Source organism: Garra rufa, chromosome 10 (assembly GCF_049309525.1).
Source record: "Garra rufa chromosome 10, GarRuf1.0, whole genome shotgun sequence".
Lineage (NCBI taxonomy): Eukaryota > Metazoa > Chordata > Actinopteri > Cypriniformes > Cyprinidae > Garra > Garra rufa.
Window position 1 is genome coordinate 31,252,324 of NC_133370.1, and position 16,555 is coordinate 31,268,878.

At 36.1% G+C, this 16,555-nt stretch overlaps 1 protein-coding gene across 1 annotated transcript in view; it reads left to right on the forward strand.

Moving 5' to 3' along the window:
• The window catches only part of dpydb (dihydropyrimidine dehydrogenase b), a 212,100-nt gene that overhangs the window by 66,018 nt on the left and 129,527 nt on the right, over window positions 1–16,555 (forward strand). Inside the window, exons 9-10 of the mRNA XM_073849425.1 lie at window positions 8,732–8,839; window positions 9,206–9,375. Coding sequence (XP_073705526.1) covers window positions 8,732–8,839; window positions 9,206–9,375 — 278 coding nt within the window. The remainder of the gene's footprint in view (window positions 1–8,731; window positions 8,840–9,205; window positions 9,376–16,555) is intronic.

Here is a 16,555-nt window from a genome sequence, read left to right on the forward strand (position 1 = left end):
ATTAATAACACACAACTAATTCTTTAAAAGCATAGTTAATCCAAAAATTAAAATTAGCCCATTATTTACTCATCCTCCAGGCATCCTAAGTGTATATGACTTCCTCCTTTCAGACGAATGCAATCAGAGTTATATTAAATATTATTCTTACAGCATGGGTGGGTGTTTCTCTTCATCAGTCCAAAACAAGTCCAATAAAGTGCATCCATCCATAATAAAAAGTGCCTCACTCTGGGGGGTAAATAAAGGATTCCTGTAGTGAATTGATGCATTTTTGTAAGAAAAAAAATCCACATTTAAAACATAATAATTACTTTAAACTATCTTGCACAAACTTGTCGTCGCGCACACACTAACTTTTGTTTACAGGAGCAAAGGAAGTTAAGTTTCCTTACTTTAGCAAATGAAAACCGGATTATTACGTATATAAAAAAACAATATATTTTTCTTACACAAATTAATCAATTCACTACAGAAGGCCTTTATTCACCCCTTGGAGTCGTTTGAGGCACTTTCTATTATGGATAGATGCACTTCATTGGACTTGTTTTGGACTGATGAAGAGAAACACCCACCCATGCCATTCTAAAGCTTGGAAGTGCCAGGATAATTTTTAATATAACTCTGATTGCATTCATTTTAAAGAAGGTAGTCTTATACACCTAGGATACCTGGAGGATGAGTAAATAATGGGCTAATTTTCATTTTTAGGTGAAATTTAACCCTTTAATGTTAATGTTAACAGAAGCCAGAGATGCTCTAGACAAACGCAAAGTGGAGAAAATACTGTAGCAGCAAGCTCACTGTTCACAATGTGCAAAATTTAAAAAGAAAATTCTAAATACTGAATTTTGGCTGAAGGGTTTATATGAATCTCAAAGGGTTTTAAGAATAGTTTAGATCAGGGATACCCAAACTCAGTCCTGGAGGGCCAAGGTTTAGAAAATTTAGCTCCAACTTGCCTCAACACACCTGCCTGGAAGTTTCTAGCATGCCAAGTAAGAGCTTGATTAGCTGGTTCGTGTGTGACTAATTGGGGTTGGAGTTAAACTCTGCAGGACACCGGCCCTCCAGGGCCGAGTTTGGGCACCCCTGGTTTAGATGGTATTTTCTTTTCATCTTACCTCTGTATAATGCATATTAAGGTATTTAAAGACCAAGAAGGTAACCAAGAAAGCACTGTATCATTTCTGTTCCATAAGCACCACCTGCTGCCAGTGAGTGAATTTGCGTCTCATTTAGCCCGTTTGCTGTTATCGTTTCGTTTACATGTTTTATGTATCGTGATATAACAAAGCTAAGGTCAGAACATTCTGTTTTTGCTTTACATTTTAAAATTAGATAATCTAATTTACATAAAAAACTGCTCATGCTAGTATGTTTAGTTTGATCATGATTAAAATGAAGTGGTTCTGCAACTGTTTCACGCATTCTGATTAATATAAAGGCACAGTCAGGGAAAAATTGTCTGAATCCTAAAAAAAATGTAAAAGGTGATACAGATTTTTGGTCAAATTGCCCAACACTAGTTCAGAGTTAACAATAAATGACAGTTTCGTTATTTTCTCACCTTCATGTATCTTCACCATGACTTTTTCAACAATTGATCCTTTACAAAGAGCTTGATTGACAGGCAATCTGACCAATGATAACGACAAATCTGCCATTTTGTCTGACAAATAATTCAGACAGGAGAGCAGAATAACTTTGGTAGATTTAAACGTAAAAAAGTGTGTGCATCTGCGTCTTTCCACAGTTCAAATAAAAAATGTTCTGATCCGTGAACATGTTTTTTCCGCGCTTTAAGTAAAGAAGAAAAGAAGATCGGTTCATGTGTCAGTTGATCTAATAAGGCAATACTCTTATCTGTGACGACACATCAAAGGGCCACAAAACAATATTTATTGTTCGAATTTCTTAAAAAAAATACCAGATTCATACCAGAAGTAACCTGCTCTGTCTTGTCTTGGGGGGGTCATGTAGTCATATGGACATGAGGGTGAGTAAATGATGACAGAATTTCAACTTCAACTAATCTTTTAATGCTTCCCACCCTTTGACATTTGTGGTTTCTTTGCTCAGAAAGAAATGTGTCCGTTGAGTCATTTTGCCTTCTATTTTTATTAAAGTAAGGAAATATTGTGTGCATTGGTGGTGTATTGATTTGATTTGAGAAATTCAAACATTCCTCGAGGGTGACTGTGTACTTTGTGCTTCTTTCTTCTCCTTATAATTAAAAGGAATGCGTATCATTTATTATGTTTGAATAGCAGTACTTTTTGGTAGCTAAGCTTCATTGTTATTGAGACGGGCGAGTCTCAGAACTGCTCTGGGATTTCTTTTTCTCATAAAGCAACGGCAATAAGCTGGGAATCATAAAGGAAATGATTACATTTGCGCCTCTGTGATATTTTTTCACCACTTCTCTCATGTTGTCTCTAATGTCAGCCTCTACAGTGATTGACATGCAAATGTGTACCTTTGCCTTTGAGAGAGAGAAATGGTTGAAAAACACAGATAAGGATGTTTCTTTTTGGCCTGTAAAAATAACCGGCGTGTTCCATGCACACCCTTTTTGGTCATTTTATCATGTGATTGCCATGTTGTACGCTCGCCGTCTCAGTAATGGCTATCATCAAAATATACATTTTTGGACCGTTGCCTTGAAAATATTGTTTTCTGTGTACACCCACCACAAAATCGTTCACAATGGAGGCAATTAAGCCCCGAATGCTTTAAGGTTAGCGGCAGCCATGTGGGTTTATCTGAAGCATTGAAAAAGATGAATGCAGCTTCTAAACTACACCATATGGGTAGGCAGATTGGTCTAGATGTTCAGTTCTAATGAATATGACTCTGAGGGGGTCTTACCGAGGTCAGCGTTTATATCATAATGTCACATTAGTTGAGTTGCCTATACAAAATCTTATGAAATGCAAGGAGTTGCCTAATAAATGCAATATTTTCTTAGATTATAAAACATAAAAAGATTTTCTTAGTACCACTCTGTATTAACTTAAGTTAAGAACTTTAACATCATGTAATGCTTAACAAATCATTACTTTGACAGCTAGAAATAAGTTGGAAATGTCATTTATATTTAAAATGCTATATTTTTAGGTATAATCTCAGGACTTCCTGGAGTGCCTTCAGGGACTCCTGGGGGGAAACTCTGGATTTAAGGCAGTCACTGTCTGTGAAGGATTTTTTTTTTTTTGCGTCGTTTTACTGCATATGGCATTTAAGCTGTTAAAGACAGCGGTCCAAGAACTACTTTTCAACTAAAGTTGAAGAGCAGATGGTATATTGGATATCAATATGTTGTGCTTTACATTTATAGCAGAACTCAAAAAAATTGAGCTAGTTACTTTTTATTGTAGTTTATTACTTCTTGGTGTTGCTGTTAGTCACGCAACCTTCAATTTATGTCCTCTCTGTGGTGCTGATCCAGGAACAGTTGAAGCCAAAATCCATCTTAATCATTACTTAAAAACTATTTTTTTTCTCTCTTCGTTGGTCATGCTGTAAATAGTGAGTCTAGAAGATCACAACAGAACACAAAACAGAAAACAAAGTGTTTTCTTATTACTCAAGTATAAAATCTGTAAACAAATCTGTTGATTCTAATACAAAATCCTAATATATGTAACATTCGCCTTCGAATGGAAGCCCATTTCTGCCACTGAATAAAAAATAAAAAGGGTAACTGTGACTTTTTATCTCACAATGCTCAGTTTTTTTGTCTCACAGTTGCGAGTCACATCTCGCAATTCTCAGACTGTCAGAATTGCGTGATATCAACTCGCAATTCTGAATTTATATCTTCTGAGAATAATGCAATTATATCGCAGTTTTGAGAAAAAAAATGTCACATTTGCAAAATATAAATTAGCAAACAAATTTAAAACACAAAATGGTTAAGTCGACGAGTTAAATATTTTTTTTTCCCCTTCTGAACGGACTTTATAACTTACAATTACGCGTTTATATCCCAAAATTCCTACTTTAGCTTGCGACTCTCTCTTTATAATCTTGTATTTCTGATTTTATTTCTCAAAATTACAAGTTTATATCTTGCAATTGTGACTTCAGTTCTCAGAATTGTGAGATTATATCCTACAATTCTGACTTTATAACTTTCAATTGTGAGTTTATATACCACAATTGTGAGAAAAAAGTCAGAATTGCAGGAACTGCTATGTTTATATCCCACAATTCTGACTTTATAACTTTAAAAAGTCAGAACTGCAGCACATAAACTCACAATTGTGACAAAAAGAAGTCAGAATTGCAGAATACAAACGCAATTTTGAAATTAAAAAAAGGCAGAATTGCGCATTGATATGTAACAATTCTGACTTAAATTCTTGCAATTGTGAGTTTATATCCCACAATTCTGACTTTATAACTCGCAATTGTGAGTTTATATACCACAATTGTGAGAAAAAAGTCAGAATTGCAGGATATAAACTCACAATTGTGAGAAAAAGAAGTCAGAATTGCAGAATACAAATGCAATTTTGAGAAAAAAAATCTGAATTGTGGGATATAAACTCGCAATTGCAAGAAAAAAAGTCAGAATTGCTAAATACAAATGCAGTTTTAGAAAAAAAAGTCAGAATTTGCGCATTCATATCTTTCTGACTTACTGACTTGTGCATTCCTCTCACAATTCTTAAAAAAGGCAAACTTGAAAAAAGTCAAACTTTTTAATTTAGTGGTGGAAACGGGCTACTATACCTTAGTATCAGGGTAAAAAAAACAAACAAAAAAAAAACATCTCCTAGAAAATGTCCATATAGAGTTTCAGAATGCACATACAGGGTTCTGAGAACCTACTTTTGTTTTAAAATTGTCAAAATCCTAATGTTTGACCCTGACCATGTGTATAGATGTATAGACAGTCATATGTTCTAGTTCTTCAGATCATCTCAAATCCTGCTGGAGAACATTAAAGTAGTTGTTATTTTTAAAATATATAGAAAAGGAACTCACAAAGCACCTTCAGCGTTCCTCGCAAGATTTCATTTCTAAAACCATATCTACTTCTCTACTTACCTTTCCTATAAAACCATTACCAGTCTGTGAATCACAGTATTTCTCTTCAGCTCTTGCAGTTGCTTAATGCATTATTGCATACGGGAAAAGACTAGTATTTAATTTGTGTATGAATTTGATCTGAGAAGTGTCAAATGGTGCTACGAAACAACTGCTCTTAGCCGGTTCAAGGCAAAATTACATTTTCAGACATCTCTCAGCTGCACAACTTTATGAATTTAACAGTTATCCTTATGTTACCTTGTATGAAGCGCCTACACTGTTCAGAACAGACTTTAAATAGGCTGTAATGATGGCAGAGAAGTACAGGCAATATTATGTTTGTACCTGGAGCATCTGTGAACTTCCAGTTACCTCCCGCATGTCATACACATTAATCTGTTCTTTGGTGCTTTGGCGTACAAAGTTTTCGTCTGTTGCTCCAAGGCACACAATAGCTTTTCCCTCCCATCACACGCAAGGACTTTGTGTTCATCGCTCAAACAGTGATGATGGGCATAATGAGATAGAGATTGATAGCCTCCATCATGCAGTACATCCTTGGGGTGCGTGCCAGCCATAATAGACAGATTTGAAGTGACAGGGGGTTAAGTATCCCTTAGATCCATTTCTGTTTGCCCTTTGTCTTATCGACATACTTCTTAAGGAAGCCGCCTGCCGTTCCTCTAGTTCATTATTATACGTTACATGTCTGCGGAGGACATAATTCCAAACAAACTCTATTAGATCATTGATTTATATTCTGTTGCTGAAGTGTGTTTATGCTCTGTAGTTACAGTTAATGTTTGTACTCATAATGTTTATATAAACTTAACAAATCATGACGTCGATGAGGTTTTAACATGAGTCGTTTGCCCTACTACAATATGCCAGATGCTCTGTGAATATTAGCGTACAGGCGCGTTATGCCTAGGTTATGTTAGGCAACTTATTCGGTGGATTTGTGGTTCAGTTTTTGTTTAGCATGTATAATGTAATATATAAAACCTATAGAACTGCTTGCTGGAAAGTTATGTCATTTGGCTCACAGATAGAGGACAGGATCAATATTAACCATAGCAAATTTGGAGTCTCTATCTCAAACTCTATAGCGCCACCAATAGATCATAATATCGATCTCTTCAATTCAGAAAAAAAATGTGCAATTGAGACTTTATATCACTTAAGTCTTACTTTAGCTTTCTGATCTCATTTCTCAGAATTGCGAGTTTACATCTTGCAACTGTGAGTTCTTTTCTCAAAATTGTGAGTTTATATCTCAGAATTCTGACTTTATAACTTGCAATTATGAGTTTATATCTCAAAATTCTGAGAAAGAAAGTCAGAATTGCAGGATATAAACTCGCAACTGCAAGAAAAAAAGTCAGAATTGCTAAATACAAATGCAATTTAAAAAAAAAAAGTCAGAATTTTCGCATTTCTGAATTCATTTCTCAAACTTGACTTTTTGGTTCAGTTGTTGTTCAGCATGTATAATGTAATATATAAAACCTATAGAACTGCTTGCTGGAAAGTTATGTAATTTGGCTCACAGATTTGGAGTCTCTATCTCAAACTCTGTAGCGCCACCAATAGATCATAAAATCGGTCTCTTCAGATTCGGAACATCATATCGAATCAACGCTACCTAATTTTTTGTTGGCCTCTTTGGCTGTCCGCATTTTGAGTTTTGTAGTAAATTGCTGTATCAGTAAATGTTTTAAGAGGAGTCTCCAAATCTGCTCCTGGAGAGCTACTGGACTGCAGAATTCAGCTTCATCCCTTCAACCTGAACCAGCTAATCAAGGTGTCCAGGGCTCCTAAATTACAGACAGGTGTGTTGAATAAGCGGCAACCTCCCGCTCTCTCTACTGAAACCAACACGGAAGTGGCTTAAACTGCAATTCATCGACTGGCCGCTAGAGACTGGCTGCAAAAGGGAGTCAGTCCCATTGACTTCCCATGTTAAAATGCCCAACTTTACAGCAGAAAAAAACACAGATTCCAAGATGGCGACGGCGAATCCCGCCCACTATAGGCTTCAAAATCGCTCTTCAGAAACCTACGGATGACGTCACGGACACTACGTCCATATTTTTTTTACAGTCTATGGTGTTGAAGCAGGATTGGAACTGGAGTCTGCAGGAAGGTAGCTCTTCAGGAGCAGGGTTGGAGAACTGAGTAATTAAAGACAGATCCTTAGTTGCTGCTCCTTAGTAGGTCCCATAATTGCTGCTTGCAGCTATATTTATACATTTATACATTTTTAAGTTAGATGTGACATGAAGGTGGGTAGATGATTAATTAAATTTGAAGCAAACAATCAACAGAAATTAAATGTAGACATGTTTAGAATAGGCAATTTAGTCCATTTTAAACAAACATTATTCATGCAATTTAATCACTGTGAAACTAATTGTAATTAGGCAAAAGACTGTAAAAATGCTACCTTAAAAACTTGTAATTGGTTAACAGTGTGTTCCCTTATTATGTACTGTGAAAAGCTCTAATCAATCTAACAGGACATTTCTAATAATTTTAGATTAAAATGATGTTGGAACCATTTTTTTTAGAAGTAAACAGAACCAGTCATGTTATGATTTGGGGATAGTTCACCCAAAAATGAAAATTCCGTCATTAATTACCCACCCTTATGGTATTCCAAACCCGTGAGACCTTCGTTTATCTTTGAAACAGAAATGAAGACATTTTTGATGAAATTTGTGAGCTTTTAGACCCTGCATAGACAGCAACTCAACTGAAACGTTCAAGACCCAACATTGTTAAAATGGTCCATGTGCACTGCAAAAAAAAAAGGCTTGTCTTAGTATTTTCATCTTGTTTCTAGTCAAAATATCTAAAAATTCATAAATTGAGATTAATTTACTAAATAACCTAAATGACGCAAGATATTTAGTCTTGTTTCCAAGGGGAAAAGAACTTAAGTGGAAATTAAGTGCAGTTTTCTTAAAACAAGTAAAATTATCTGCCAGTGGGGTAAGTAAAATACTCTTGTTCTAAGAATATTTTACTTACCTCACTGGCAGATAATTTTACTTGTTTTAAGCTAAATTTACTTTAGTTTTTCCCCCCTTAATACCTTTCTGTGCCTTTAACGTGTCAGTTGCGTTGCTGTCTATACAGGGTCAAAAAACTCTCGGATTTCATCAAAAATATCTTAATTTGTGTTTCATAGATGAACAAAGGTCTTATGGGTTTGAAGAAACATGAGGGTGAGTAATTAATGGCTGAACTATCCCTATAACGTGATTTTTTATATTTTTTATTGAAGTAAATGTTTCTTATGAAGTAAATGGTTGCATGCTACATCTTTTGTGATAAATTAATGTATATTGCATTATTTTAGTGCTATGTGTGTGATGGTGTTTTGTACATCTTGTGGAAAAGCTATATGAATTTTGATTCATTATGTGTCTTTCTAAAGAAACTGTAACATTTACAGGTTGTTCCGTATAGATGGCAGTTTTATTTTGTAAAAACAATAGTCTTTTTTCACAGTGTAGAAAACCTTTTTTTATTTGGACGTTGCATCCAGAATCCACTTGGCTCACAATTTGAAAATACACAATGCTTCCAGTCTTGTTACATGCTCCTTGTTACACATTGCCTCCAGGTGTATTCATCCTAACACACAATATATATTTTTAATTATTATTTTTTTCACTCTGAACAGGTCTTCCACAAGCAAACAGGGACAAGATCTTTGAGGGCTTGACCACAGAACAGGGCTTCTACACATCAAAGGATTTCCTTCCCTTGGTTGCAAAGGCCAGTAAAATAGGTACTGCAAGTGATTCCAGTTTAAAATTCTTTTAACATGGCCCAATGTAAAAAAAAATAAAAAATAGTGTGAATTTCCAGTGTACCTTTGGATACCAGCTGCTATCATTTCACAGTACTTTCACTTTACTTCTTTCCTCTTGTGTTCTCTTGTAACAATATTACACTGACTGGGGGGGGGGGGGGGGGTGTTTTTCATGTTTATTACACGACTCTCCTAAATAGTTCCCATTTGTGTCATCCAGTGGTCAAACTGTTATTAGTTTCTGTTAATGATATTTAACGCTGGTTAAATCTCAATGCACTGAATTTTACTTACAATTTATGTTATTTTTTTATTTTTTTCTATGGCACGTGTCTTTTGCAGGCATGTGTAATTGCCGTTCACAGCTGCCAAAGCTGCATGGGAATGTGATAGTCCTAGGCGCAGGAGACACAGCGTTTGACTGCGCCACCTCTGCTCTCCGCTGTGGAGCTCGACGAGTCTTTGTGGTCTTTAGAAAGGGCTTCACCAACATTCGCGCTGTTCCAGAAGAGGTAAAAAAAAAAATCAGTTCAGCAGCACCTGCAGCCTGTGATAACTTCCTATTGAAGGAACAGCTGTATAAACCACGTCCTTAAGAAGACATTTGCTCTTTTTGTCCTCTTAAATTACATTTTGTCTGGATTTTGACGTATTCTTTTATTTATTATGTTTGTTAGAATTCTGGCAAACTCTCTCCATCTCTACCGCTCACTCAAATGACAAATAGATAGACAGATTAGTGTAACTCTACAAGCTCTTTTACTCAAAGAAATATTTTGCCTTGAGTATCTAGAGTTCAGGAGTATGTGAAAGTCTGGGAACCCATTGCAGAATCTGTGAAAATTTGAATAATTTTAACTAAATAACAGAGATCATATAAAATGCATGTCAATTTTTATTTAGTACTGTCATGAGTAAGATATTTTACATAAAAGATGGGAACCCTTGGTTCTTAATACTTAATACCCAGATGATTTATGACTGATTTTTTTGTTTTGTGATGGTTGTTTATGAGTTTGTTCTGAACAGTTAATCTGTTCTTTAGACAAATCCTCTAGGTCCTGCAGATTCTTCAGATTTCCAGTATCTTTTGCATATTTGAACCCTTTCCAGCAGTGACTGTATGATTTTGAGATCCATCTTTTCACGGGGACAATTGAGGGACTCAAACACAACTATTAAAAAAGGTTCAAACATTAACCGATGCGCCAGAAGGAAACACAATGCTTGAAAAGCCAGGGGGTGAAAACTTTTGAACAGAATGAAGATGTCAAAAATGTTCTTATTTTATTGTAATATCTTTTTTTTTTTCATTTAGTACTGCCCTTTAGAAGCAACAGAAGAAACTTGCATATTTCCCGGAAGACAAATTAAGTACAATTTACCTTCTTCAAATTCAAAAAGTTTTCACCCCCTGGCTCTTAATGCATAGTCTATCCTTCTGCAGCATTTTCTTGTGGTATATATGTAAACATCTTTTATGTAAAATATCTTACTCAGGATAGTACTAAATAAAAAATAACATGCATTTTGTATGATCTCACCTATTTTGTTAAAATTATTCACATTTTGCAGACTCTGCAAGGGGTTCCCAAACTTTCGCATGCCACTGTATGTAATATCTGTTTATTTATTTATTTTTCAGCAGTAACAAAATTAGCTCAACCACAGTGGTTTGCGGTGTTTTAAAGTGTATTATTATTATTTATTATTTGTCTAATTTTGTTTCATGCTACTAGATGCGCAGACGCACCTTTAAAATTATATTGTACTTCACCTTGCAGACTGTTGCATAAAACCCTAAAATAATGAAAACTATTCCCAGACAGACATAATGTATGCAAGGGAATGTAAAAAAAAAAGAAAAAAAAAGAAGTGAAGTTATATTCATTATCCACCTTTTCTCTAGAACCTGCTCAATTGAGAGCATAGCCCAGTTTCGAAAGCCATTGTCTCAGTTATTACTGATATTTTGCTAAATTCTGTCTGTAATGTGGAATAGTTAAATAAAATATTAATAATTTCAAATGGAACCTTATCAAAGTTAACACAGCTAGCCGTAGATTACACAACAGACAGTCGGAGTAAAAGCGATAAAAGTCAGCTGAGAAAAACTGAATTGCCTTACTTAATGGAATAAGCTGACAGCAAAAAGATTCAGAGTAAAATATCTATGATAACTGATCTGAAATCTAGTGTAAGATCTGAAGTGGAGTGAGCTGGAGTTAAAAGTGGATCTTTTTCTTTCTAAATTGGACATCTGAGATAAAAACAAATGTGTAAAACAATGGATAGCTTGCTACACTAAGATTAAAGAACAAATTAATTAACTTGAACAAAGAAGACTTATGTTTTTTAAAACTGGTAATTCTGCCTCTGTTTCCTATACAGTTACTTTTATTTTTTTAGTTTGCCCACAGCTAAAAATTATATACAATATACAGTGGAGATCAAAACTAGAACAATTAGGTGAGAACAATCTATAAATACTTTTTTTTTTTTTCTGAAATATTGTTAATCTTCATCGCTCAAAATTTGAAGGGATATTAGACTACCCTTTCGATTCTTTCTACAGATGAAAGGCTTGGTAACTGCAGAGTGTCCTTTCAGTCTGACTTCTCTTAAACATGCTGAGACAGATCCTTACCCTGTTCAGCACTGAACTGGCAAGCAATTCCAGCTGCAGTGTTGAACCGATTCCCCATTGAGACACTCTGCATTGTCCTGTCCTCTCGTGCATGTCTTTCATGGGCGACCAGCCTTTTGGGGGGACTTGAATGAATGTAGTGTCATTGTGAACCTGCAATATTCAAGAAATCACAGATTTGGAACAACTTAACTTATCTTGCAATGGCTGAAAGTGTCATCCCTTTGGCCTTCATTTGGATAACCTCCTGTCGCAGTATGGTTTATAAGGCATATAAATACATTGTAATGCATTAGGTGTAATTTTGTGTATTACACAGGATACATATAATGCATTATGTAAATGTAGAAAAAACTACTAATATAAAAAATACAGTTTTTGAGGGGAATGTTTAGTAACCTTCAAAGTATATGTGTGCATTCTCAAGACTTGAACAGGTTAGTCTGTGAATTCATCTGTGGAAATGGTCACAGGATAAGCCAGATGCAATATTGTCTTTTCATTTTATGAAAAGAAGTTTATGAATAGCCATTTAATTCTTACGTTCCGCTATTTTATATTGTATGTATATTGCATTTGTATGTCTATAGTATACCTAGTGCCTAAGTTAGCTGTTGTCAAACACAATAGGCAAGGGAATTATGGATTTTTGTCGGTATTACCCATGGTAAAAACCTTGGAGTAAAAGCAGCAGAAAGAGTTTGTCAAGAAAAAAAAGTGAGAAAAGTTTCTGTAAAGGTGACCATGTTGAGCTTTATATAATAAGAATTATTTTTCTTTTTAACAAAGTAATTAAGACATATTCTTTTCTCAATGACAACTGTTGCAATGCTGCCATGGCAACAGTGACAAGAAAGTTAAACTTAGAAATGTGTAACTACAGCAACTATTAGCTCTGCCTTTGCTCTGCGAACGTTCAAGCAGGGGTGTGCTAAAGCACCATGGCCGTAAATTAAGCCATTTCATAATGGAGGGATTTTTATGAAAGGTGTTAGTTTTATTTCTGCTCGCAGTTCATGTACGTTTAAGGAATTTAGCAGATGCTTTTATCCGGAACGACTTACAAAAAGCTCTTTAGCTTGACGCATGAGGCCATTGTGATCAACAGATGGTAAGCGTACAGTTTAGAACATTATCTGCTAGGAAGAAAAAAAATATTTGTGTACAAATACAAACAAGTGCTTGCTAGTACAAAAATAAAGCTAATGTAGATACAATAAAACCTAGTGCAAATAAACAAGACACTCTTTGGTTTCTTTTTTAAATAATGTCATATTCCAAACTTTATTTGGAATGTCAAATGTCACGGCCAATGTATGAATGAACAAATCCTACTGCACAGCACTGTTCTTTGGTAAGAAAAGTGCTGACTCTGGATATTCAGCTGGAGGAATCTGCGTGTCTTGACTGTGGATGGTTTATGTGGTGCAAATGACAGGTTGTTGTCCAGTGTGACATCAGGGTTCTTGGCTTTCTGTGTGGGAGAGATGGTGGAGTTGTTTATTGAAATGACAAGGTCTTGGCAAGGGTGGTTTTTAGATGGGATGCAAAAAGCTTGCTTTTTGATAAATTTAGATTTAGAAGACAGCCGTTCATCTAGGTAGAAATGTTAGCCAGACATAAAGTGATTTGTGAGATGTGTGGTTGTCGGAGGGTGGGAATGTGAGAATTTATTGATTATCAGCTCAATTAAAATTAGAGATAAAGCCATGAGAGGTGATAACTACAAAACCGTTTGGTGTAAAGGAAGAACAGAACTGGTCTGGAGTACTGAACCCTGTGGAACTCCAATGGGTGTGGGGATAAAGTGGGTCCTTCCCATTATTTCTAGTGGGTTCTTTTCTGAAGGTATGATGAAAACAATGTGAGTGCAGACCCTGTAATGTGGAGTATGCCATTTCCAAACCAATTTTCATCAGTGAAGTTGTTCTTGCAGGTGTAGTCCGGGATATAGTTAAACACAGAAAATTCTGTGTGGTCCTACAGTTATCTTGCTTCACATTGGACATGAAATATATTTTATTTTATCCCTTTTGTCCAAGTCAGAACAGACTTGTCACCCATGTTTGGGTCACTACCCACCAGAGAATTACTGCTCTTCACTGTTGAGAAAGGTCAGTAAAGATTCTTATAACGTTTCAGATGCCCATGAGTACAAACTGATGTGAAGAGGACCTGAAGTTAGGGGGGTCAGGTGATGGTGTAGGTGATGAATAGGAGTATAAGATGGAGAAAAGAAGGGTTGAGGAGAAGGTCAAGAGTTCATGTGGAAGGGTTTTTGAACTTTCGTGCTTGTGAACCTGGTAAATGGTTTATACTGGATATTTTGTTGGAGATTCTTAAGGCGAAAAAGCAGTGGTAAAGTTATCAGGAGATACAGTGGAAGGAATAGGATAAGCTGGAGGGTTAAGTAGAGAGTAGAAGATACAGAAATGCTTTCTGGGGCTTTTAGAAACTTCTAGGAGATTTTCACTGGGAAGATTTGGGTCTTCAAATAAATGGTGCAGTATGATAAACAGGTAATGCTGTCTGTAAGCAGGCTTAGGAAGATCTTCAGGTTTCTATAAAGTTTTCGAAGTATACCCAGTACTTAAATTTCTTTGTCATGACCACCTTCTAAAGATGAATGTATGAATTAATTGATTATCAGCTCATTGAGAAAGAGAGATGAAGCCATGAGAGTGATAAACTACAAAACCGTTTGGTGTAAAGGAATAACAGAACTGGTCTGAGTACTGAACCCTGTGGAACTCCAATGGGTGTGGGGATGAAGTGGGTCCTTCCCATTATATCTAGTGGGTTCTTTTCTGGAGGTATGATGAAAAAGTGAGTGCAGACCCTGGAATTCAATTGCTGTGATTAAGGCTGTTTTTGTGGAGTGTGCCATTTCCAAACCAGTTTTAATCAATGAAGTTGTTCTTCCAGGTATAGTCTGGGATATGGTTGAACACAGCAAATTCTGTGTGGTTTTACAGTTATCTAGCTTCACATTGGACATGAAATTTATTTTATTTTATCCCTTCAGTCCAAGTCAGAACATACTTGTCACCCTTTTTTGCGTCACTACCCACCAGAGAAATACTGCTCTTCACTGTTGAGAAAGGTCAGTAAGGGCCCATGAGTACAAACTGATGTGAAGAGGACCTGAAGTTAGGGAGGTCAGGTGGTGGTAGATGTGATAAATAAGAGTGGAAGATAGAGAAAAGAAGTGTTGAGGAGAAGGTCAAGAGTTCATGTGGAAGGGTTTTTGGACTGCTTGTGAACCTGGTAAATGGTTTATACTGGAGTGTTTTGTTGGATATTCTTAAATGTAAAGAAGCAATGCACTGGTAAAGCTATCAAGAGATACAGTGGAAGGAATAGGAGGGTTAAGTAGAGAACAGAAGATACAGACATGCTTTCTGGGGTTTAAAACTTGGCTTTTAGAAACTTCTAGGATTTTCACTGGGGAGATTTAGGTCTCCAAATAAATGGTGCAGTACAGTAAAACAGGTGATGCTGTCTGTAAGCAGGCTCAGAAAGACCTTCAGGTTTCTAAAACATTTTTCGAAGTTAACCCAGTACCTAAATTTGTCATGACTACCTTCTAAAGTTGAATGTATGAATTATTGATTATCAACATGAACTACAAAACAGTTTGGTGTAAATGAAGAACAGAACTGGTCTCAGTATTGAACCCTGTGGAACTCCAGTTGGTGTGGAGATGAAGTGGGTCTTTCCCATTATATCTAGTCGGTTCTTTTCTGAAAGTATGATGAAAACAATGTGAGTGCAGACCCTGTCGTTCAATCACTGTGATTAGGGACGTTTTTGTGGAGTGTGCCATTTCGAAACCAATTTTAATCAATGAAGTTGTTTTGGCAGGTATATTCTGGGATATGGTTGAACACAGCAAATTCTGTGTGGCTCTACAGTTATCTTGCTTCACATTGGACATGACATTTATTTTATTTCATCCCCTCTGTCCATGACAAGTCAGAACAGACTTGTCAGCCAATTTTGGGTCACTACCCACCAGTGAACTACTGCTCTTCACTGTTGAGAAAGGTCAGTAAAGATTCCTATAACCTGTCAGATGTCCATGACTACAAACTGATGTGAAGAGGACCTGAAGTTAGGGAGGTCAGGTGATAGTGGAGGGGATAAATAAGAGTGTTAGATGGAGAAAAGAAGGGTTGAGGAGAAGGTCAAGAGTTCATGTGGAAGGGTTTTCAGACTCTTGGGGTTTTGAACCTGGTAAATGGTTTATACTGGAGTGTTTTGTTGGAGATTCTTAAGGTGAAAAAAAGCACTGGTAAAGTTATCAGGAGATACAGTGGAAGGAATAGGTTAAGCTGGATGGTAGAGAGCAGAAGATACAGAAATGCTTTCTGGGGTTTGAAACTTGGCTTTTAGAAACTTCTAGGATATTTTCACTGGGGAGATTTGGGTCTTCAAATAAATTGTGCAGCATGATAAACAGGTGATGCTGTCTGTAAACAGGCTTAGGGAGATGCTCCGGTTTTCAAAGTATACCTAATACTTAATCTTTAGAAGGTGGTCATGACACAGAAATGTAATGCATTTCTTAAATGATTATCATCTCAATGATAATGATAGATAAAGTCATGAGAGACCATAAACTACAAAACCATGTGGTGTAAAGGAAGAACAGAAGCGGTATGAGTACTGAACCCTGTGGAACTCCAAGATGAAGTGGGTCCTTCCCATTATATCTAGTGGGATCTTTTCTGAAGGTATGATGAAAAAAATTTGAGTGCAGACCCTGTAATTCAATCGCTGTGATTAGGGCTGTTTTTGTGGAGTGCGCCATTTCGAAACCAATTTCCATCAATGAAGTTGTTCTTGCAGGTATAATCTGCAGGGATATGGTTAAACACAGCAAACTCGGTGTGGTTATACAGTTGTCTTGCTTTACAACAGACATGAAATTTATTTTGTTTTATCCTATGTTTAGTCATAACAAACCTGTCACCTACTTTTGGGTCACTACCTACCATTTGAAAACTACTGTTCTTTGAGGTCAGTACAGATTCATATAACCT